Here is a 25259-nt window from a genome sequence, read left to right as displayed (position 1 = left end):
GTGACATCACTTATCTAACTTATCTGATGGTTCCTAGTACAATTGTTAGAGCAGTGAGTTCACAACACGAAGGTCATGGGTTCAATTCCCAGGAACAAACATATGCTGTTTCTCAATATGTGTTCTTCAGCGATCTCGCGTCCTTCCTTGTGTTTTCGCTCTACGTCATCATTAACCGTCAAAGTTCAATCCAATTCTCAAGGACGCAAGTAGAGAGGAAGCATGAAAATACCCAGATGTGTTCTTGATATCGAGGATGCATTAAGTGCAGACTTACGCGCTAAAATCGCTTTATGCCCCAGAAGTCATTGCAGCAAAACTATGGCGGAGGTCAGGTGACCAACAGGAAGATTGCACACATCTCAATTCTCACAAGTGTGTTCTGAGTTCTCGCGACCTTCTGAGTTCATTCTTCCAAGGTCTTCCGGCAAGACCGATCTCCACGAGAACGAAGTTCGTTCTTTGCATTCTTGGAATTGAGAAACAGCCATTCTGATACAATAGTAGTGTATAGCTTGAAGTAATTTTAGAAAAAAAAACCGCCAATTCTATATCATTGCACGTGTGCAAATGCTCCACATTCCAGTGAAGTAGGTGGCGAAAATGCACCTTTAAGTGGGTTTGCCAACTGACATAAAAAAAGAAAAGAAAAAGAAGATTGCATATGTGTAAAGCGTCCCAGTTTCAGTTATCACTGCAATCAAGTGTTTACAAGGCCTTTTGAGGGAATTACAAAAGGTATAAACCACACCTCTCAAACGTTTAGATCTTTTATCCTGATTGAGGTGTTTACATGGAGCATTTTTATTCTGATTAAACATTTAAACCGATTACAATTGTCCATGTAAATGCAGCTGGTGTGGGCAACAGACAGGCAGGCACACAGACAGAAGGACAGGCAGGCAGACAGGCACACAGACAGACAGGCAGGCAGGCACACAGACAGACAGGCAGACAGGCACACAGACAGACAGGCAGGCAGGCAGGCACACAGACAGAAAGAAAGAAAGACATACATGCACACAGACAGACAGACAGACAGGTAATTATCACTGGTGTAGCTTCACAGATGATTGTAGAGGAGTCTCAGCAGGTGTTTTTCTCTTCATTTGAAACATCTCTATCTGTTTAGAAAGTGAGGACACAGGAACCCTTCAGAAAATGATGCCAGATGCTCACTTCCAGTTTCAGATCACAGCCAGAAAAAGCTCAGTGTTTGGGAAGTTTGCCATCACAGACATAACCACTGAGAGTGTCGTTGAGACACATTAATATTGTTAATATTCTTCTGTATGAACATTAACCAAAGCATCAGTCTTAGCAGAGCAGAGTGAAATAACGACCGTTCATTCATTCGTTCGTTCGTTCATTCGTTCGTTCATTCATTCACTGATTGTCACTGAATTAATATTCATGAGCTTTGATTCCCCATCTTCAGGTAGTTTCTATCACCTTAACATAACTGATCTGTATGGTCATGATTTTTCTTGTATATTGGTTGATATAAGTTATGTGCAAAGGCCCTGGGTTTGATCCCTTCGTAAGTGAATAGTACTGTAAGTTGCTTTGGATAAAAGTGTCTGCCAAATGCATAAATGTGTTAAAAAAAAACTTAGATGTGGGATAATTCATAGACTGATCTAATGATTTTGTTTTCAAGGCAGGAATGAGAGGTTAAATGTAAACACTTAATATTTGTTAGCAAATACATAGAGAGATATTTTATATCTAATCTCAGCGACACTCACTTGTCTTTGATTCAGTTTAGATTTATAACCTTATATCTGTTTTCAGTTATATCTGTTGTCTGTTCAAACATTATGTCCAGTTGCAACAGTTAATTGTTTGTCTGCTCCTGTTTGTGTTTTTTCTGTAGCTGCTGTCGTGAAACCTGCAGGCTTTTGCTTTTATTAGAAATTGCCAGAGCAATTCAACAGATCTTCAAGGTCAACACCACTGGAGTTTTGTTAGTATGTGTACGTGTGCGCGTGTGTGTGTTTCTTCTGAAATCGAGTCAGTATGACAGTTATCGCTCTGTGTTTGTTTTATTCTCGAAGAGAAGTGAGGCAGAGAGTTTTGCAATGGACAATAATATTTCAACAGTGCTATCAGAGACCATTGAGTGTGCACAGGGGTGAGAGGTTTTGCCTTAGTGTGTTATATAATGTATATAAAGCTCATATTTGATCCAGATACATGAAGTGACCCTTAAAGACAAGCTTTAAAACATCTGAATGTCATTGCATTAGATTAAGGCTATGTTTACGTGACGATGATGTACTAAAAATGAAAAGTTTTTAAAAAGTTTGACATATAGATGACAACGTGGTGAAAACAATGTCTGAAGATGCACATGCATTACGTTGATACTTTCACAAATGTAAATGTTTTGTAAGTATTGTTTTTTCGATATATATATTTATATATTTTTACATTTTCGGGCCCCCAAAATGTCACCAAGGTATATTTCCTGTGGGCAGCGTCAAAAGTTTCCAATCTAAGCGCTGTGCTTTTCAAAAACGCCAGCTGGCAGCGTTTTTTTTTCATTCAACGCTGAGAGAGAAAAAAATTCAACTTTGGGTGAAAAGCTGAGCTCTCAATGTAATTTTTCACTCAGCAATCCAATCACAGTGGAGGAGGGGTGGCACAAATATCACAACAACCACCCATCTCCACGTCTGATAAACAGAACAGAAGCAACTGTAGACAAAAGCCTAGCTGAAGAAACACTGGCAAGCGCCCACAGTTGGCATCCACCTGGCATTTTTTTTTTAGCTGCGCTTAAACACTTTGTTGTACAAAGTGTTTCGTTTTTAGTCGAAAACAGTGCTGTGTAAATGCCTCCTTAATGTCAGTATCTTACTTTGTAAAAGAGATACACAAATTCGTGGTCTGTCTTGACCCATAAGCAACCAGCCAGAAGATTAAGACATAAGTTCTTCATGGTTCTAAAATGAAACAGCCTGAGATTGTGTGTCCATTAACTTCCTCTGACGTCAAAAGACCGGCTTGTGTTGTCTAATACGTGTCGTCCACGCTTACGACGGCATATGAACACAAAAGAGTCTTGTTCTCCGGGCCTCAGGGCAGAAGATTTTATCCCATTAGTCAATTACAACCCTTTGTCTGTAGCCTAATGACACACGGCTACTACTAAGTTTCTGAACCAATGTACAGTAAATCTGTTTAATGTTTGAAGAAGTGCAGGGTGGTACAGGACAGGCTGACTGCACCTGGGCTCGGCTCAGAGCATTTTTGGGATAAAATCGTGTCAGATGGTTGACATCCGTGGCCTCGGGGCACAGGCTGTTGAATCTGAAACGTGGCCTGTGTCACATGAGAGCAGCGCTAAACACACAGAGTTAAATGAAGCCCATTATCAGCGGGACATCACGGGTCGAGCTGGAACAAGCCCACGGCCATCATGTGTAACATAATACACCATACAAAATACAGCTGAAGGAAAGAGAAATAAATCATATGAAGATGAAACTAAATATGCTTTATGTATCTAATATGCAATACATGCTGTGTGTCATATTATCTATTGCATGCATGTTAGGTGAATGTGGTTATTTTACATTTATTCCTATCCTAGTCTGCTAGTTTATCTGTTACATTTGAAATTAATGTTAATTGGAAAGTTAAGTGGGTTGCCTTGTGAGAAACAATATTCAAAATGTAAATCTGCACTGTCAAAAAAAGGGTAAAAAGCTGTATTTAGGGCGGTACCCTAAACTCATCACCCATTTTCACGCACATTTTCTTTACTTAAAGTCTATTTTTCCCAGTTGCTATTCAATTGCGCATATCTAATGTTTCGCATTTAGAGATCGGTTGGCATTTTCAATCTTTGAACACATGCCACCTGCAGTGAGCCATGAAATAACATCTCATGATAATATCAAACACAAACCACTTATGTCAACGCAATAAAACTACTTTTCATATCAGATTCATTCTTTTCCTGCCAGCTGAACTCAAATAGAAATGGACATTCAAATATATTTGTACTTGTTTTTAGACAAATAAATGAATATATTTATACTAACTTACTAACACTATTTTTTTTGTTGGGGGGTGTGGATATAAAGAGTCTTTTGTATGGAGCGAGTCGCAAGCGCGTTGGCCTGAGGCAGATCTCTCCATTAAAGCACAGCACATGACAAACAGTGTTACACCAAACACAGTGGAAAAAACATCTGTACAGCGTTACTTTTCAACTGATCTGTTATATCTGTTGTGTTCGGACCCCTGTTGTTTGACATCTGCTGTTTTTAAAATGAACTTGATAATGTTTTTTAAGGGAACTTTATTTTAGGCCTATACTGTATATGTATATTTTGTATCACCTTCATTCCCAAACCAGAAATCTTTTCCTCTCTCTCATTCTCCACGTTAACACTCCCATGAATAAAAGATGTTGTCGTTAAACTAAGTTTAATAGTTTCAATAAAAGTGTCTTCCGGAGAGATGAGCTGTCATATTAACCTAATATTCATTTCCTAAATGTTTCTCCCAGGGGCTTTATAGGGAAATTGCCCTACAATTCATATTTGTACTTCTTATTTTTTATGAACCTGGCAAGGCAGTAAAGATGCTCCCACATGGAAATAAATGGCAATGTAAAACTTACTGAACTTCAGTGACAGTTTGCGTTTGTGTATGGATGAGGTGTGAAGTGCATGTGTGCGTAAGACATTAGTTCAGTTTATAAATCTCACAAGATTTTAATTTGTAATCAGCCATATGTCAGAATGAAACCAAATATTTATCATTTAATAGGTAGAGGAGAACTTCATCCATCTGTTATTGAAGGAGTAGATGCAGAAAAGAAGACTAAGTGACATCATCATACACTCACCTAAAGGATTATTAGGAACACCTGTTCAATTTCTCATTAATGCATTTATCTAATCAACCAATCACATGGCAGTTGCTTCAATGCATTTAGTGGTGTGGTCAATACAATCTCCTGAACTCTAAACTGAGTGTCAGAATGGGAAAAAAGGTGATTTAAGCAATTTTGAGCATGGCATGGTTGTTGGTGCCAGACGGGCCGGTCTGAGTTTTTCACAATCTGCTCAGTTACTGGGATTTTCATGCACAACCATTTCTAGGGTTTACAAAGAATGGTGTGAAAAGGGAAAAACATCCAGCATGTGGCAGTCCTGTGGGCAAAAATGCCTTGTTGATGCCAGAGGTCAGAGGAGAATGGGCCGACTGATTTAAGCTGACAGAAGAGCAATTTTGACTGAAATAACCACTCGTTACAACCGAGGTATGTAGCAAAGCATTTGTGAACCCACAACACGCACAACCTTGAGGCGGATGGGCTACAACAGCAGAAGACCCCACCTGGTACCACTCATCTCCACTACAAATAGGAAAAGAGGCTACAATTTGCACGAGCTCACCAAAATTGGACAGTTGAAGACTGGAAAAATGTTGCCTGGTCTGATGAGTCTCGATTTCTGTTGAGACATTCAGATGGTAGAGTCAAAATTTGGCGTTAACAGAATGAGAACATGGATCCATCATGCCTTGTTACCACTGTGCAGGCTGGTGGTGTAATGGTGTGGGGGATGTTTTCTTGGCACACTTTAGGCCCCTTAGTGCCAATTGGGCATCATTTAAATGCCACAGTCTACCTGAGCATTGTTTCTGACCATGTCCATCCCTTTTTGACCACCATGTACCCATCCTCTGATGGCTACTTCTAGCAGGATAATGCACCATGTCACAAAGCTTGAATCATTTTAAATTGGTTTCTTGAACATGACAATGTGTTCACTGTACTAAAATGGCCCCATAGACACCAGATCTCAACCCAATAGAGCATCTTTGGGATGTGGTGGAACAGGAGCTTCGTGCCCTGAATGTGCATCCCACAAATCTCAATCAACTGCAAGATGCTATTCTAAGAATATGGGCTAACATTTCTAAAGAATGCTTTCAGCACCTTGTTGAATCAATGCCACGCAGAATTAAGGCAGTTATGAAGGCGAAAGGGGGTCAAACACAGTATTAGTACGGTGTTCCTAATAATCCTTTAGGTGAGTGTAAATTATAACATCATGTTCATCATCATTTCAGAAGTGGAGCAAATCGTTATGTTTGAATAAAAGATTTAAGAGTTTTTTTACATAGTGTAAACATTCTTTTTTTTGCTGTAAATTGTAATAAACAGATTTAACATAAGGAAACGTATCAGAAAAAATGGTAATTGGGACAATACAGTACCCTTTATAAAAGTCCTAATATTTACCAATTAGGTATAGATATAAATACATTTGACACCAATATGTACATCTGAGGTACTAACATCAATTTTTAGATGTACATGTTTACTGTTATAAAAGGGTATCACCCCAGTGACAGCATTTCTTGACCATCTTTGCTGACTGTGTAGTGGTCATTTTCAGGACTCCAATCCAGGAAGTTAAGATCGAGCACATGTTTATATAACCTGACTGTGACTCAAGATCACGCTGTATTGTTCTTTATCACTTATCAGTGTGTACAAATGAAAAAGGCTTTGTCGACAGATAAAGTCTTAGAAAGTTTCTATATACAAGTAGTTGTATGCTTTTAAAATTGTCCTCTGTGGGAGCTTTCAGTCTGGTAAATTAGTGGGTGTGGACGTAAGCGCTGGCATTTTCCTTCTTCACTGCCATAGCAAAGATGACACACGATCTGTTGTCATAGTAACCGTCCGAGGAACGACAAGTACCCCGTGTGCTTTTTATTGTTTAGGACACACCGCCTCAACAAAGACAACATGAAGATTTTCTCTGCACTTCAGGAATGAATGTGACACTGTCACTCTAAATGTCTAAATGCTGGGTGTAAAGATGTAGCAATCGCCATGACAACAGTAAATATGATGCAGAATGGGAAGATGCTCCAGAGATAGCTGGTTAATACTTTAGACCAGTGTCGGCAAACACAAATACACACTGAGATCTTGGCAGGTTCATGACTCGTAACTTATTTGGCTAATATGACGAAAGAAACTGTATCAGATATGCTACACGAGGCCTCTGGATTGTGTGTGTGTGTGTGTGTGTGTGTGTGTGTGTGTGTGTGTGTGTGTGTGTGTAAGTTTCAGATAGTATTACTGTCTCTAGGTGTGTCTAAGCATAAGTCTAAGTTGGGTGACAGCAACGTTGCCCTGGTTTCCTCGAACCGATGAGTTAAGCAGCTAAAATAAGCATAGGACACGGACACGCTGCCAACACACATAAAAGAAACGATGAGCAGACAGATCTCAAACCTGAATGTGATATAATGCTACCTGATCTCAAAGACAAACCTGAATATAGTCACACACCACCCTGACTGACTTCACTTAAAGCAACAGTGCACTTTATTAAGTGAACATTCGCTGTAGCTCCCAAATCTTTTTTGTTCTAGATTTACAGTTAGATCAGCTTAATCAGTTAAACAATTAAAACCAACCCAATATTTTTGGAGGACATTTTAATATGAACCCTAAACTCTCTGGGTTGAATAAGATCTAGATGCTGGTATTGTATTTAATGTTAAAACGATATAAGGAGAGACTGCCACTGTGGCAAAAGTGTCAGGTATCATTTTCATCTTCATTATCTCGTACCCTCTTTATACAGCTATACTTAACACTGTACTCATCTCATTAAACATATACAGTCACTGTATTGCCTTGAATAGTTTAATGAATGACATTTAAATGTATTCAACAGGACAAAATAAGTCCTGTTCAACTGCTTACGTACCCTGGGAATTTAAAATTGTGTTTCACCTCCTTGAGAATTAATGTGTTATATAAGTGTTTGTAAAATAATCGCGTCTGAATGTTTTCCTCTGCTAATGGCTCTCCTGATGGACACTGATTTAAAACGCTCATGGCAGGCAGATGATATGAATTGGTTTGTATAGTTGTGCTGTATTATCCCTTCACCCCGGGATTTAACAAGTGAGTATCGCTACTAATTTAAGCTGGTTTGCCCTCAGGAAGTTAATAATGAGCTAATGGTAAACCTTAACTCACAATGCTTAAAAATACACAACATGCCATAAAAAGTAAACGCCAACATTTCTCTGCTTATAAACACGAGCTGTTTATGTTATGCTGGCATTTCGCTTTTAAATATAGTTTGATCAAATCCTGGCCGCTTTTTTAATTGTGGCTATGAGCTTTTACTCCTTTGGGTCATGAATGATAAAACATCTGCGCTTGATGTTATTATTTCATAAGATGCAACGCATCTTTTATCTTGCCCCACGGAGGAAAGAACATTCAGTGATAAAAGCTGAAAGTTATGCTTTTAAGAAAAATCTGAGTAGTTTGCAGAAGTTATTTCTGAAGCAGTTCACAGAATAAATTATGCATACGAAACCTTGATCAGCTGTCATCTGAACCTCACTGCTGATTCATAACTGAAGATCAGATTCGGTTTTCCTTTCAACAACAGATCTATTTAATACGTCTTTTTTTAGATGGTGTGCTGTTAATGTAGCTGTCATCAGAAAACATCACCAGTCCTGTTACCATGAAAATTGGAATCATGGGAATGATTGCCGTTTACTCCCATAATGCACTGGGATAACTTTAAATCATTATATTGTCATCAAATAATGGAAGCTGTTGCTTATAAATCTTTGGGAATGGGGAAATATTTCCAGAGCAAGTGTCTGGTCACTGTGTTCTTGAGCAGTGCAGAATTTAATCCTTTTAGCCAATCACAAAATTACCATCCCTTCAGTCTGACATGTTTTAGATACTAACACAATAAGGCCTGGCTAAATCACTCCATTGATCCTCATGTTTTTTTCTCATGGAAAATAGAATTTGACAAGCAAACTGAAATGTAGCCTAAACTGATTTAACTGTAATGGAAAACATTTCCAGCATTACAGATCATATCTGCATTAAAATGAATATCTGTGGACAAAGACGACGCACCAGGAGCAACAGAAATGTTAGTCTTTGTATACATATAATGTATTTTGTACGAAAAAACAACAAAGAAACAAGATTTCTCATTCTTCTAAAGATACATGATGTGAGAAGTGCATGTCTTAGCAAAACCTAGATTGTTGCCGAGGTGTTGTGAATGATGTGGATGGTTGCTAGGTTGTTGCCAAGGTGTTGTGGATGGTGTGTGAGGTTGCTAGGTTGTTGCCAAGGTGTTGTCGATGCTGTGGATGGTTGCTAGGTTGTTGCCAAGGTGTTGTCGATGCTGTGGATGGTTGCTAGGTTGTTGCCAAGGTGTTGTCGATGCTGTGGATGGTTGCTAGGTTGTCGCTATGGTGTTGTGGATGATGTGGATGGTTGCTAAGTTATTGTCATGGTGTTGTCGATGCTGTGGATGGTTTCTAGCTTGTTGCAATGGTGTTGTGGATGCTGTGGATGGTTCCTAGATTGTTGCTAAGGTTGTTGTGGATGGTTGTTAGGTTGTTGCTAAGGTGTTATTGATGCTGTGAATGGTTGTCAGGTTGTTGCTAAGGTGTGGTTGATGCTGTGGATGCTGCTAGTTTGTCGCTATAGTGTTGTGGATGCTATGGGTGGTTGCTAGGTTGTTGCAAATGTGTTGTCGATGTTGTGTATGGTTGCTAGGTTGTTGCAAATGTGTTGTCGAAACTGTGGATAATTGTTAGGTTGTCGCTAAGGTGTTGTAGATACTGTGGATGATTGTTAGGTTGTCGCTAAGGTGTTGTAGATGCTGTGGATGATTGCTAGGGTGATGTTATGTTTTGGGTGATTTAGGTGAGTTTTTTTGGTGTTTGCTTGTCTCTATGATATTTTGGTTTGAAGACTTGGCTCAAGTACGGACATTTTTTTAACCCATTTAGGAGTATAAGCCCTCAGTATGACCTATAGATACACAGCAAAATCACAGGTGTTGAAAGTACATTCCTGGTGTTTATATGAGTACCACCAGATCTGTTGATACCAATATATACTTCAGCAGTGTACATTTAACACTGGTGATTTTACTATGTAAAGTGATGCTTGATTTTTTATTCAGGAGTGTTTTCCCATTTGGAATAAACAGGCGCCACTGCATTAAGCTAAATGTGCTGATTTAATCTCAGGTGTCTCATTCAAGCATTTGCATGAACGCAGCCCGTTAGAATAGTTTTGTCTCATGAGATCAGGACACTAAAGGTTTTCCTTAAGCTTTTAAAAGAGAAGCATCCTACAAAAGCCATGATGATTAGTATTCAGTGTCTCTCCCTACAGGGCCATTCATTCATTCAACCTCCACACAGATGTGCCTGCATATAAATACAGCTCACTCGCTCGACACCCTCCACTAACTGCTGGATGAGATGTTACAACACATACCTGCAGTGCCATACATTTTTAGAGCAATTCAATTAACTCAAACCCCATATGTGGTTAGTTTTCATTTCAATAACGCTCTGAGAAATTAGAGGCTTTGTCGTTGTTCAATAGCAGTAATTCACATTAGGTATGTTCTGGAAAGATAGGGTGCGCTGGTACGAGCCTTTACTGGGCGGACGCTGTTTCGGTCTTTGTTTTGGCCCACTGAGCAGCCTGACGCAGGAAAATGGGATTCAGCAGGCGCGGTCGCAATCCATGCGGTTGCCATGGTAATCTGCACACTCTGGGGTTTAGATGGATACCTTTGTTTCAATAAATGCTTGAGAAGACAGTCCAGTATAAGGAGTTAAAAAAAAGACAAATTTGCATGTATAAACAGACCTCAAACCTTAATGCATGTGATGGTGGATGATAAAATTGTTCTGTTGGTCAGATTTGATTCTTTATGATTGGATCAAAAGTCTGCTATCATGTGTTTTAAACCTAAATTAGATAGCTTTCAACGTTGCATGCATCACTTTAAGTATTATTCAAAACATCCCGTCTCAGGCAATGTAAAATGTAGTTTACATATACATTTTCACTTTGCTTTATAAACTTCTTAATCGCTTTGCCCAGTAAACTTCAAAACATTTTCTCCTCATTTGCATCTTTCAGCAAAACTCCCGAACTTAACTGAAACACTACTGTATTCATGAGTCTGCATCCTTTTAGTTATGCAAATATTTAAATATGCAAACATATCATCAATACTGGATGTGTCATCAGATCGTGTCTTTAATGTAATGAACTCATTGGAAGCCTGAGAAAAACATTTGATATTCAAAGTCTGTTTACAGTATCTGTCTCGAAGCGCTGCAAAGAAAGTGTGCAAATACATTTTGCCCACTGCTAAATTTAAAATACCATGAATTAAACATGCAAGACATTCTAGGCGATAGGAGACCCGTGGCAGGAGTTCAAATCGCTCAAGATGTAACTGGGACACTGGTGTTTAACAGAAAGCAATATTTAAAGCTGAAAATGTTTTTATAAAATTTTAAAGCATTTTGAGAAATTAAAATCTCCTTGTATCGGTTTTTGTCTGTAAGGCATAAGCAGGGTTCATGAGCAGTCTCAGCATGTTCACATCACTACAGTCAGTGCACGCACAGTTTGCATTTGAACCCTGAACGCCTCACATCCTCTCTCACCCTCACCGCTGATATATGTGGCTCGATATAGGCCGCCTTACAAACTGCCACTAAATGAATTCATTGCTCGTAAAACCCAATCTCATCTCATTCATATTAATGATGAGTGTTTTAAACATACAGACTCTCAATCCCTCACAGAGAAGATCTGAACTCAACACATCCGTATGTGACAGGGATGACTTATGGAGCTGTTTGTATAGGGTTTATCTCATATTATGATCTCATAATGATTTTAAGCTGTGTTGTTCACAGTTTCTGCAGGTATTGACAATGTTAATCCATGTGACGCCGCTTCGGTTCATATCAGTGTATTTATGATAAATCATCACTGTATCTTATTTCATCTAAAGACAGGGATGGACTTCAAAAATAAATGTAAGACAGAAAAGAGAGAGAGAGGACAGAGAATATGGAAAGCGGTTCCTTAGGGATTGTCATAGCCTTTACGTTTCATAAAAGTATTACATTATTTATGGTTTAGACAGGGAAAACAGTTTGCTTCCGTGTCATCTCCTATAGATTACTCTTTCCTTATATCCATGCGTGTGATGCTTGTTGCCACGGAAACCCAGGAAGCGAGGATCTGCTAGCTCATGTCCTGCTGCTGCTGTGGTAGTAAAGATGCTCTGCCCGCTGTGCCAACACTGTCACCAATGATCACTGCCTTGAATCTCTCTCTTGTTTTTTCCCCACAGTTTCTTTCAGCTTTTCATCTATTAGTTCTGTTTGCTACGGCTGTTATTGCTCACACTTAATAATTAAATCAGTAAAAATATTACATAGCTTTACAATGATAGACCGACTTTAACCATATCACAGGGAACTCTCCATCAGCGACAAAGCAATCTGTGAACAAACACATTAGCAACCACATAGCAACGCACCACCAACAACCTCCCAGCATCATTTACACCAGGACTGCATGATGTTAGAAAAAATGGCATTGTGAAATTTTAGTTTAGCGATATATATTGTGGAAAGAAAAATACAGGATGACTTAAACAGATCGTTTTGAAGGAAAAAATTATTATTTTAGATATTTAATGTAGTGTAAACTGATCTAGTGTGAGTATTGCAGATGCACACATTGCAATGTCAATGATGAACCCTGTTTAAAACTCATTGCAGCAACACTATTTGAATGACACTTTGTGTGGTACTACATTTGTGTGTGTGTTTGTGTGTTATACAGTCACATAGTGTTTCCCACAAGTATAAAGTCTCAGCAGTCAGTTAGGGTGTGTAATATAAACCCGATAAAGTCAGGTTAACAGAACAAATGGATCGTCTTCTATATGGGGAGAAAATTAACTAACTGTGTTCTGATGTTACTTGAGTCTCTTTATGTGAGCACAGACTCTGTATAGATGGAGTGAAAGCGATACAGGCCAATCTCTAAAACAAGATCTTTTAAAGAGGGATGGAGGTAATCTATACTTCAATCTTAACAATTCAAGACTTTTCAATGGCTAAACAATCACCTTATAGTGTCACAAATCACCATGAAGCATTTTAACAGTGTTTTGGCCTGTGGAGTTGTTTTATGATTCATAATGATATGCATTATCTTCTTCAGATGGGTAGTATTTATTTTTCTCAAGTGTTTTTGTAACAGTGTGTTTCAAAAGTGTCTGTTTAAAGGTGTGGTGAACCACAAAATCAAAAGTGTGTGATCATTTATTCGCCCCCTATGTTGATCAAACGTATGCTTGATTAAAATGAGGTCTTTATTGTAGTTTTTAAGGATGTTGCGTGTCATGTTTTTGTGTCATGAGGATGTTAAATCAAAGGTTGCAAAGAAGGAAATTTGTCATTAAAGCTCAACCGCTAGAAATGTGTTGTGCAGCGATGTTTCAGTGTTAATGTAAGCTGAGCAACAGGACTTAATAAACTATACAGTCATGCTGAGTTTCAAACACAAACAGACAGACAGACGGCAAATAATGTCAATGATTTAGTAAAGGGTTAAAATGAACTTTGTTGTTTGCATGTGAAGACATCATTTTGTTGTTTATTCTGAGTAAATACATTAAAATGTCTCTTTATTAATAACACATTGGGTTTATGTTTTTAATTTAAATTTGCCTCATATTTAACTCTTTCTGTTTACTGGACTGTGAGAATCAGGACCACAGTACACAAACATGTATGTAAACAAACCAAAGCTAATCTTGTCTCATAAAATTGTGTGTTTATATATAACATCCCATAACTGTCCAAACACTCTTATAAAAAATAACTGTGTGTGTGCGTTTGTGCACTTATGTGTGTGTTCAATCAGCATTAATGTCTGTGAGGTATTGTGGTTGTGGTTATTTGATTCAAGTTCTTGTTAGGTTTGTGTTTTTACCTTTTATCTTCCACTATAGATGAGTGATGGTGTGACACTGAGTGAAATTACTGTGACTCAAAAATGAGCAGAAATGAGCCGATGTGCAATCACGAGCTTGAGAAAGATTAGAAAGATTCCAGTTTCTCTGCTTTCTGCTGCTCGCTGTTGATTTATCACCGTAATACAACCGAATCTGACTCAACACTGAAGGACATAAACCTCACTACACAACACATGCACACACACACAACACAAAATACACCCCATGAAATACACAGCACACACTACACCACAAAGACATCATGTTTGCGTTCCTTGAAAAGTCTACAGTATACTGCTGTGTGTGTGTGTGTGTGTGTGTGTAAATGGACCAGTGTGACACAGGATGAAGTTCACAGTCATTAACGTCCTTCCTGACAACAGCGAGTGGTTTAATAATTTAATTGGGTTTGAACTCCTGGTTAAGTGGTTATTTAATTGCAGAGCGAAGAGTTTAATACATGTGTTTATCTGCAGTGGGTTTCATTACTAAATGCCTCTGCAATCCTGCTATTGTTCCTGTGTGAGCTTTAGAAATCTCTCAGTTTATCTCTATCCTCCCTTAACTCTGATCAGCGAGTTCATTATAAAATGCAAGCCTATGGAGCATTGATGTGTAATGTATGTACAATGTCACGCTGATAAACATCACATTAATTAATATTTAGTAAAGGGGAGAGGAAAAGATAGAGATGATTTTGTGTTTCATGGAAAAAAAATTCTGAATATAATTCTTGTCCATAAAGACGTTTCATACTAAACCATGAAGAAAATTTTCTCCAGTGAGTCTGTCCTCACATACAGTATACTATAACATAGAAGTCAGTTTCTCTGGTCCTCTAATAATAACTCATATTAGGTCTTAGCTTGCAGAAACTGGCCCTGGATCAGTGTTGTGTGGGAGCTGCTGTGAATTGATTTGATGATTTGTATTCTGCCAGCAGTGTTGGGCTCAGTTTAAATGATCCTGACCATATTTAACAATGACACACAACACACACACACACACACATACAAACATATTCATGTGCACTGAATCAGCCGTATTGTCATCTTTGTCTAAAAAAATCTCACTGTTAGTTTTATGTTATTTTGACACTCAGAATTTGTCATTAAACCGCATACATGTATGTAAAAATGCACTATTGATCATTTCTTTTTTTTAATGTATGCATTTGGTAGCGACTTTTGGCATTTGGACAGTGCATCCCAAGGACATTTTAATTTTGTTGAAACTATAATACCATGATGATAATATTATACAGTTATAGTATATGAATATTGTAATCAAACAGTACTATGGTTTATATTGAAACATCATGATACAGTGTCAGAAGCAAACTTTTCTTGCACTCAAAAAGAGACAAACCTAGCTGTTGGGTTAAATTACCCCAGAAAATGTTTATGTTTGATCCAACAAGGGGTTAAAACAACCCAGCACAAGTTAAAGGCAACAAGATCTTACGGAAAATCGCGTTATAGTTACACAAAATTTAATTCATTTATTTTTGTCCATGGCACGAAATTCTGCTTTTCCGTGCATTGAGCACGAATGTCTTTTTCGTTCACAAATTTCTATAAATAGTTTTTCGTGTCAGTTGCACAACTTTCTTTTTTGTGTCATTTTATGGTTTGTTTTCTCATTTTCCCCCCCATTTTTAATTTTACTTTTATGTTTCTACATGTTTTTCTTCTGCTTTTATTCTGACCCCAAGCAAAAATGGTAAGAAAGCCAAGTGACACAAAAAAGATATTAATGCTGAAGGCACGAAAAAAGCTGAATTTCGTGCCACGGACACAAATAAATAAAAAAATTTCATAACACTAGATCAGTCCGGTTAAAATACAACCCACCAGGCTGGATTTGTCCCTTTTTGATCCAACACTGGATTGAAAATAAGCAATACATTTTTGAGTGTTTAAGGTCAGTGTTTGAATTGTTTTTAAGGACCAGATCTTACCAGATCAAAGGAAGTGTGTTATTTTTACTCAGGGTTAAATTCTGATCATCCACAGTACAATTTGACCCATACTGTACAGTAGGCCTATGTTATATACGTTTCCTTTCTCATAGCAGTCTAATGAGTTATTTCCCTCATATCTATTGGTGTTTCCCAACAGAATCCTTTAATGTTTGTTTGTCAGTAAACATTCATAGGAATTTTCATTTGTTTGAGCAATAAACACTGGAGAAACCCCATACACAGATAGAGGATGAGGTTAGACATTACTCGAGGATATAAACTGACATATACTGTACAGTGACCGGGTGTGTGTGTGTGTGTGTGTGTATATATACATATATTCACACAGGTCAGTGAAAGCAGTTGGCATAACAGTCAGTCACCTTTACGGTTAATGTTATTAACTAAAACACAAGCTTTGGTAGGTTAATAAATATTCACCAGACTTTACATCATGAATCATTGCTTATGTCTGCGGTGTTTTGACAATTTGTTGCTTTTTAATGCATGTTTTGGTACCAACAGTTTCTTGAAGACGTGTCTTTAAAGCTATGACATGTAACCCTCTGGACCACAATCCAGTCTTAAAGGCGGGGTGCATGATCTCTCAAAGCCAATGTTGATATTTGAAATCACCTAAACAAACACACGCCTACCCCAAAAGAATCTGGACCTTCTTATGATAGACCAGCCCCACACAAGGAAACCAGGCAACGATGTCGGTTAGTAGACACGACCCTTACTGCTGATTGGCTACAAGTGTGTTTCGGTACTCTGCCCGACTCCCAGACTTCCTGTTCCAAAGTGTTTTTTAAAAATTACGCACCCCGCCTTTAAGTCGCATGGGTATATTTGTAGCAATAGCCAACAATAATTGTATGTGTCAAAATTACAGATTTATCTTTTATGCCAAAAATCATCAGGATATTATGTAAAAGATCATGCTCCATGAAGATATTTTGTAAATTATTTACTGTAAACTTATCAAAACTTTATTTTTGTGAGAAGGACTTTTATTTAAAGTTAATTTTCTCTTTTTTCATCCTCAAATTCTAGATTTTCAAACAGTTGTTTCTCGGCCAAATATTGTCCTAACATATTCAGCAAAAAAACTTACCCTTATGACTTGTTTTGTGCAGGGTCACGTATAACAATGACCACAGAGAGCCAAAATTTACTTTTTGCTATTTGATAAAGGCTGAGAAAATTTTATGTTTCCGTGCAACAGATTTCTTTGCAATCTGTGATGATTATTTAGCTGTTTTTCTTGCATATTAGTAGCCTCGCGTAGCCAGACCTTCAATACTGAAGGTCTGGTGTTTTTCGCTGCTTTTTATGGACAAAGCCCGCCCACGAGGCTGTTTGACCAACATGTCAACAACCAATCACAGTTTGTTTCGTCTAGCGTCTCGTTTCGGACTATCCACAATAACGAGCCGGCTGGCAACAAGTCAGTTTTTGAAATAACCAGCCAAGCAATTCAGGAGAACCAAACTTTTTGACTCCACTAACTGCCTCAAGCAAAACTCTTGTACATCTTTTAGAGAGTCTATGGTGCAAACTTTGCATATTTGAGAATCCAATGTTTAGCTGATCATGATAACTGGTCATTATTAACTACGTGGAACGTCAGAGCTTTGTTTCCCAGGGACCGAAACTAATCGTGACACTCCCGTCTCCTGGAAATCCGGTTTATTGGCGAGAGGTCCCGGGTTCAAATCCCGGACGAGCCCCCAATTGTTATGTTCCCATCCCAGTTTATTTCAAAAGACGACTTCAAAATACCCAAAGGGTTTCCAGGACAGTGTACGATAAACATCAGACGTTAAGCCAACATTCTGTGGTCATTATGTCTGAGGCTGAGACTAGCATATTAGTGACTGATGTTAAAATCCACCGCTTGTTCAACCCTCTCAGATGAATGTGAACATGCATGAAGGGCAGAGAAGCCCTGGGGCCTCATTTATAAAATGCTGCGTAAAAACCATCCTACATTTGATCTTACGATCATTTATCAAAAATGTGTACGTGTGATTCATAAACCGAACGTACGCGCAAAAAACGCGCGTACCCCTTTCAAATCTATAAATCGCAAATGAACTTGAACTTGTGCGCAGCCGAGCAGTTTCAGATCTCCGCCTTTAAACGATGCCTAATTAATGTCACAGACATATAAAAGAGCACTTCTCAATGTTTAAACCAAATTTCGAGCAGCAAGATTGGCTTATATTTCCAAAAACCTGCAGCAATCAGACAAGCAAAAGTGCGTACGTCTGCTCAGACCCTGACGTGGCGCTAAGCACTTTTCCACGTCAAAGACAACTTTTATAAATATGCACTTTGTCGTGGATTTTTGCGTATGCAAACTTTACGATCAAATCTGTGCGTATGCACGCTTTATAAATGAGGCCCCTGCAGTGTGAGAGAGGATAATGCACTGAAACAGAACTGATGCATGATGGGAAATGATGACACAGGGCTGTGAGATTTTTCACAATTACTTCTTTGCATATAGTACACATACAGTACTTTAATGTAAGATGAGCAGGATGGCCTGTGGTTTCCCTGATGCATTAAATAAGCTGACACATCTCAACTCATTCATTTGTATATGCTTTAGGTATTATGTAAATTTCTATAAGATAAATAAATATAGGTCTAGCTTTAAACTAGTGTGGAGAGCTCTGACTATTCGTTTTCTGAAGACTTTTTGAGTTATTACAGACTTTATTGTTTTGGAAAATCTGAACACATTATTTGAGATTTTTCTAACAGATAATATAAGGAGTAAAATCTGAGACGTTTGAGAATTTGCTCGGTTTAATCTATTACAGTATACTGCATGTATTTATATTTGCTTGTGATCATCTGGGGCAGACATTTGCTGTCTTCACTTCTGCTGTTCTCTTCTGTCTTGCTCCGTTTGCATTTTATTGAAATTGAAGAGGACATTGTGACTGTAGGCAATGATGAAATCACAGACAAATCAAAGTGTCAGAGATCAGATGCAGTTACTGCCCAGAGGTTCCTGATGGAGATGTTGCATTTACTGCTTGATATCTTCGCTCCAGGGTCATCATCATTTATACACAGAGACCAGCTGAAATTAACCAGACTGTCTACATACTGCAGATACACAGTGCATGGTTGTTTTTTCCTGACGCTGTCCTCATTTCATTTCATCTAACGTGTTGTATTGGTTTCTGCCTTTGTGATAATGTGTATTGATGACAGATACTTGAACTCTCCCTGGACACAAGCATATCTGCATGGCAACATACACGGGTGAGCAGGATCTCGTTTGCATGGTACTGCGGTTTGATGTGTCTGCTGGTGTCATCTGTTTTTAATTGGCCATCTACACACAAATGATCTTGCGAGTGCACACACATACAGTACTTGTTTGTCCACTGCTGCAGATATAGTTGAAGCTTGATGACACGTATAGCAATCGATTTCATTCAGCCCTTCTTAATTCATTCATGTGGAATCACACAGGAGATGAAGGAGGCGTGTCTGAGGACTGACGCATCATGATTTAAATCCTGCGTGTGGCCTGCAAAGATCACTGTGGTGTGCAAACATCTTCATTTAAATGCTAGACAGGTGCAGCTGATCTTCTGCAGCTCTTGCGGTGATGGAGAACCGCATTATTCTGCGTGACGAATGAAATTAACCCCTTGTAGCTTAGGAGCGTCAGAGTTTGATTTCATTCTTTGATTTCAGTCAATATTAAAGTTATCAAGGTTCTACTTTCTTTACATTATATAGGATGAATTTATGTAGAAAACAATAAATCATGAAAATTAGGTTTTCACAGGCTGAATTGTATTTCACTGCTGTCTCTGAGAAATGTTAGAGATTTCATTAGTGATTTTGTGTTCCTATGGATAGATCCCAAGTTTGTCCCAGAAATCGCAGATGTCATTGCGTGATCCGGTTTGTGCGTGTGAATGCACCGTGAGATTCATTACTAGCCAACCGCTGTTGGTCTCATAGCGCGGCCATGATGGCAGGCGTTGCTGCTGACAGAACGGGCTCATGTCAGTATGTGACCCGGGGTCACCCGCATGGGCAAAAGCACCCCAGTAGCACAGCATGCGATTGGACAACAGATGTTCAGGTTGAGTAAGAGTGAAATTTGCCACGGGGGCGGAGTCAAACAGAAAGGGCAGTTCAGCACCGTGACACACGTGTTGATAACAAAACGTCAGACCCGACCACACTCGAGGATCACTGGCGATGTGATCGAAAACATACATCCACACTGAACTTCCGGACAGAACTCCAGCACGGGCGGATCTTCGGGACGGGCACAGGAAGATGTAATCAGTAACGATCTGAAAGTTAAAGACAGATGGTCAGGGTTGCTTTAGTTACTGTAGATTGGTCAGAACATCAAAGTAAAACCCTGTAATTTTAGGTCTTTTTAAAGATGTAGCTTTAAGAAACCATATTATTTCTGGCAAGCAAGACCTTGACAGGATAAAACTACATGGGTCAGTTTCCCGTGTAGACTAAAATGCATATTTAAGTTGTCCTAATTGAAAAAAAAACCTTGCACTGACATAGCTTAAAGGGGACATTTTTCCATGTTTAAGTGCTATAATTGGGTCCCCAGTGCTTCTATAAACCTAGAAAATGTAATAAAGATCAACCCAGTAAATTAGTTTTTGTAAACTATTCTCTGCAAGCATGTGAAAAAATAGGTCCTTGAAATTTGGCCCCCTTGTGATGTCAGAGGGGGATAATACCACCCTTAATTTGCACTATCCAACCACTGCACTGCCTTTTAGTGCAGAGATGAGCTCATTTGCATTTTAAAGGACACACCCAAAAAACGGCACATTTTTGCTCACATCTACAAAGTGTCAATTTTAAGATGTTATAATAAATGTTCTATAATTCTGATATTTTGAGCTAAAACTTTACTTACGTACTCTGGAGACACCAAAGATTTATTTTACATCTTAAAAAAGTCATGTGCAACTGTTTTGTCTCAAGATGCACACCGGTAATGCTTTTTTGTAAGGTATGTTTGTAAAAACAACTTAAATGTCCTTAAATAACTAAGGCTTAGTCCTGGCTTACTCTAAACCCTGTTCGGGAAACTGCTCCCATGAGTCTAATCTTTTGATAAAACTTAAAGGAAAACACCACCGTTTTTCAATATTGTACTATGTTCTGTACCTAAACTTGGAAGAATTAATACATACCTATCTTTTTTCAATGCGTGCACTTAATCTTTGTACAGCGCATTGTGAATGTGTTAGCATTTAGCCTAGCCCCATTCATTCCTTAGGATCCAAACAGGGATGAATTTAGAAGCCACCAAACACTTCCATGTTTTTCCTATTTAAAGACTACATGAGTACACAAGTAAGTATGGACCTCTCGCTCAAACTTCTAAAGTCAGCAGTGATGATGTTACTGCGCGCCGAGGTCAAAGTGCTGCAAACTAAGTGCTCTTCCACCATACACTATAGTTCTCATTTTTATCCACTTAAAAAATCCACACGTTTTGTTTTGTGCCACCATACTTACTCGTGTAACTACTCGTGTAACAGTCTATAAATAGGGAAAACATGAAAGTGTTTTCCTTTAAGACTTACTGTAGGATTCTTGGTTTCTTCATTCTTGCTAATTCTTGTGAGAGCCACTTTTTCATTGAATTTAAAACACTGACAGATGTAATCTAATCTAATGAGCCCTATATAAACATACAACACTTGCAATAGCATGGAAGTATATTCCCTTACAATATTTAACCATGTTTTTGTGGTAAAAGTGTAGTAACTATGTTATTTTGGTGTATTGATTACTATCAGCAAAACCAGGATTTTACTACACTAACCATGGTTTAACTATGGTTTCAATAGTTCGCCAGCACATTCAGATCTTAATGATTAATGGTGGGAGCTCTGCACCTGAGCTCTAAACCTTCAGAGAGAGCCAACATGAGACCGGTGCTCGAGTCCCACCCACCTCCTGTAACATAACTGCACAGAGGAAGAAAGAGAGCAGTGAGGGAGGTGATGGGGAGAAGGAGGGATGCCGTAAAAATTGCAGCTTGACCCGGAGGCCTGAAGGCTGCCTTATATACACCCCTAAATAATGATTATTGACACGCCTGAATGTTTATGATCCTCTCAAACTTACGTTTAGGACTAAAATTTTGAAAACCACGGTTGTCAAAACCATGGTTTTACTACAATAAAGTGGTTCATTTTCGTAAAAGTTAAATTATGAATTCAAAAAAACTGAGCACATTATACAACTGAAACATAAATGAGTGGATTTTGTTTCACTAAAATGATCACTGTGTGTTTTGATCTTGTCATCATGTCAGTGTAGGTTAAGTATCTCCATCTGTTTCCTGGTAACTAAACACTCATCAGACGCACCCCCCCACACCCCCCCACACAGAAATTTAGTGTCTTTCAGTCTATTGACTGAAACTGCAGTATTTTACCCAGAAGGCTCAAGTGATTTGATTGACAGGTTCTGGTGACCTTTGATTAATTTTGCTATAGTGACCCTAACTGAGACCAGAATAATAATAACTTACAAAGATTTATCAAACCACACTAACACAAAACACAATGGAGTTACAGCGCTCTCTTATGGACATGTTAATATTACACCACAAGGATCCTAATGTGTTTTCAGCAGAAAAATAACTACGTGAAAACCAAATAACAACATTAAGGTGTTATTTTAACAACATATTTTAAAATCTATGATATTAAGTTCAGGTCATATATTTTACCACCAAATAAGTTTATCAAAATTCTGTTTTTAAAAAGGTTCATTTCATTGGAATTTTTGTTTGATATTATTTTTATGACAGTCAGATTATTATCATAATGTTTAAAACATCAATTTAATAATTTCAGATGATTAAACATGACATTTTATTATTTAAATGATATATAACCTCTAAATATATGCATAAATATTTTCATAAATATCCAAATATCTCAAATAAATGTAGATGTATAACATTTTTCATTTGTAATGTTTCATGTTGTCACTTATTAAACCTCTAGTTGGATTTGCATGTTGATGAAGCAGAGATGACAGGTGTGTGTGTCCACATTTATCTTCACTCCATCAGTATCTCACCTGTGCTAACATGTCCCTGCGGTCTGTGTCTTTGTAGAGAGGAAAATATTTGCGCAGGATTTTGATGGCATGCTGTTTAAATATGGCTGTTGTGTAGATAGTGCACTCAACCGGCGACACAGGCTTAGTAAAGACCCCATACACAAAGATGACACCTTCCTCTGAAGTGGTCCCTACACAACACAAAACAATATCTAACAACAACAACAATAATAATAATGCAAACAGTGGAGAATAGGACAAACAGTGAATAAGAGTCATACCAAGCAGCACTGGTTTCTCCTTCTGCCAGTGTCCCTTCTGAAAGGCTGCCACTGACTGCTCCTGGATCAGTTCTCCATCAATAAATGGCCCCCAGATTTCAAACGACTCCAGAAAGCGAAACGGGTTCACCACCTTTGAGCCTGGAGAGAGAGATTATATCCATTTATGTTATTCCTCACATACAAGAGATGTTAACAGGCACTGTGGAGGTTATTACTGATCTGTGCAGTTAGAACCGCCTCAGGGCTCAGAGACAGCAGACATGTGATGTCCGTCAATGAACAGTTGGACATCTTAGCAAAGTTCCTTCCTAACCTCAGAGACTCGTGCCTGAGGATCACATCAGAGAGTTTACAATCATGACATGGGCTGTGTACAGATACATTTTGTGTATGTCTGTGTGTGTTTGTGTTTACCGTGTTTTAAGAGGAATAGAGAACGGTAAGCTCTGGAGAACAGCCTGTTTGAAGAGCGGTTTACTGCTTTGAATCATAAGATGGAGACTGACTGACTGAGCTCCGGCGCTTTCTCCAAAAATCGTCACCTGAGCTCATACACAAACAACCAAAATCCTTGGAAATTTACAGGACATTTTATTCCGGAAAAGTCATACAAATACATTTTGGGAAACTTGGCTGGAGGTCTACAGTAAATCTCTTAGAGGTACGTTCTTACCCTGTTTGGGTCGCCCCCAAACGCAGCAATGTTCTGCTGGACCCAGAGCAAAGCTGCCTGCTGATCCAAAATCCCATAATTCCCAACTGCTGATGTCTTTGGGTCTTTACCTGATACCAGAAATCCAAAAGCCCCTAAAGAGAAACCAGAACATGTTGTTTTTTAGAGTTTAGTGCATCGATGACAGATGTGTTTTTGATCCTCTGTCTCACCCAGACGGTAGGCCACGCTCACAACCACGGTTTGTGTGACGTTACTGATGTATCGTGAGTCATAAAGTGGTTTGGAGGCAGAGCCTGCGATGAAGTCGCCACCGTGGATCCAAACCATGACGGGTAAAAGTTTATGAAGTGGAGCTGTGAAGTTTACGCTCAGTGGAACGAAAACGTTCAGGTACAAACAATCTTCACTTACCTGGGGAAAGAAATTACAATTCTGTACTCTTCATCATGGGATTTTTTTTATGGTTTAATATCTATCATAAGAAACCTGTATCTTTTCACCTTCTCCGGACATTCATCAGAAAGAGGTCCAACGCAGGCCTGCATGCAAGCTGCTCTGGGATAGGTGGCGTCATACACCCCTTGCCACGGAGTGACCCTGCGAGGAGGTTTCCAGCGGGACGTAGCCACAGGTGGATCAGCAAATGGTATCCCGTAAAAAATATAACACTCGTCCACCATCATACCCTGGATGCTTCCATCTTTAGTGAGCACCTTGGGCCCTAAAGCACCAACTTTGACATGTTCATGCAATTTGTTGCTTTCTTCTCGAGCTTGAAGGTCTTTCATATATCCTGAAGAGAGACTACGAAGTAAAGCTGCCAGGTTCATCTGCTCTGTACTGGATCCGGTTCTGATGAACACAAACACCATCGCACACATTCCCAGTAAACACCCACCGTAAATCAACATATTCTCCTTCAGTGTGTATTTATCTGAGATGATGGATCTTCTGGTTACTTCTGGCTTTTAAGGATGGATTCGTGCATGCTGCTCTGAAACCGGATGAATGAAGAAGGACTGAAGTATCCCAGAATTCATCAGTCTGCTCTTGTGACTCTCATTATATTACACATCACTGGGACAGAGTTTCTGTTGTCCACTCTGAGTCTCTCAATGAAGAAACACACAGTGGATATACATGAATGTGATTAAATGCAGTCTGTTTCCACTTTTGAAAATTAGATGACATTAATTCACTTACCTTATGTCTTAAGGTAGCTAATGTTTTGTTCCCTTAAGAACAACATTGAATGTGTATTCTGACTTTATTTCTAATTGTCTCCTAGACCTATTTAATAATTTTAATAATTTTAAATAATTATTTTT

The 25259-nt window shown here is 38.6% G+C and overlaps 1 protein-coding gene across 1 annotated transcript; it reads right to left on the bottom strand.

Annotated features, from left to right (window-relative positions):
- Window positions 1–18528: 18528 nt before the first annotated feature.
- LOC135758744 (crystal protein) lies at window positions 18529–24925 on the bottom strand. Its single transcript, XM_065273377.1, has 8 exons — window positions 24432–24925; window positions 24141–24342; window positions 23929–24062; window positions 23670–23797; window positions 23471–23583; window positions 23253–23393; window positions 22990–23162; window positions 18529–20204 (listed from the first exon to the last, which is right to left on the bottom strand). The coding sequence occupies exons 1-8, from the start codon at window positions 24840–24842 to the stop codon at window positions 19749–19751; spliced, it is 1758 nt and encodes a 585-aa protein (XP_065129449.1). The 5' UTR covers window positions 24843–24925; the 3' UTR covers window positions 18529–19748.
- Between the last annotated feature and the right edge of the window lie 334 nt (window positions 24926–25259).

This window comes from Paramisgurnus dabryanus, chromosome 1, assembly GCF_030506205.2.
Source record: "Paramisgurnus dabryanus chromosome 1, PD_genome_1.1, whole genome shotgun sequence".
In the NCBI taxonomy this organism is placed as follows: Eukaryota; Metazoa; Chordata; class Actinopteri; order Cypriniformes; family Cobitidae; genus Paramisgurnus; species Paramisgurnus dabryanus.
Note: the sequence above shows the minus strand (reverse complement) of the source record. Positions and strands in the feature narration are given on the sequence as shown.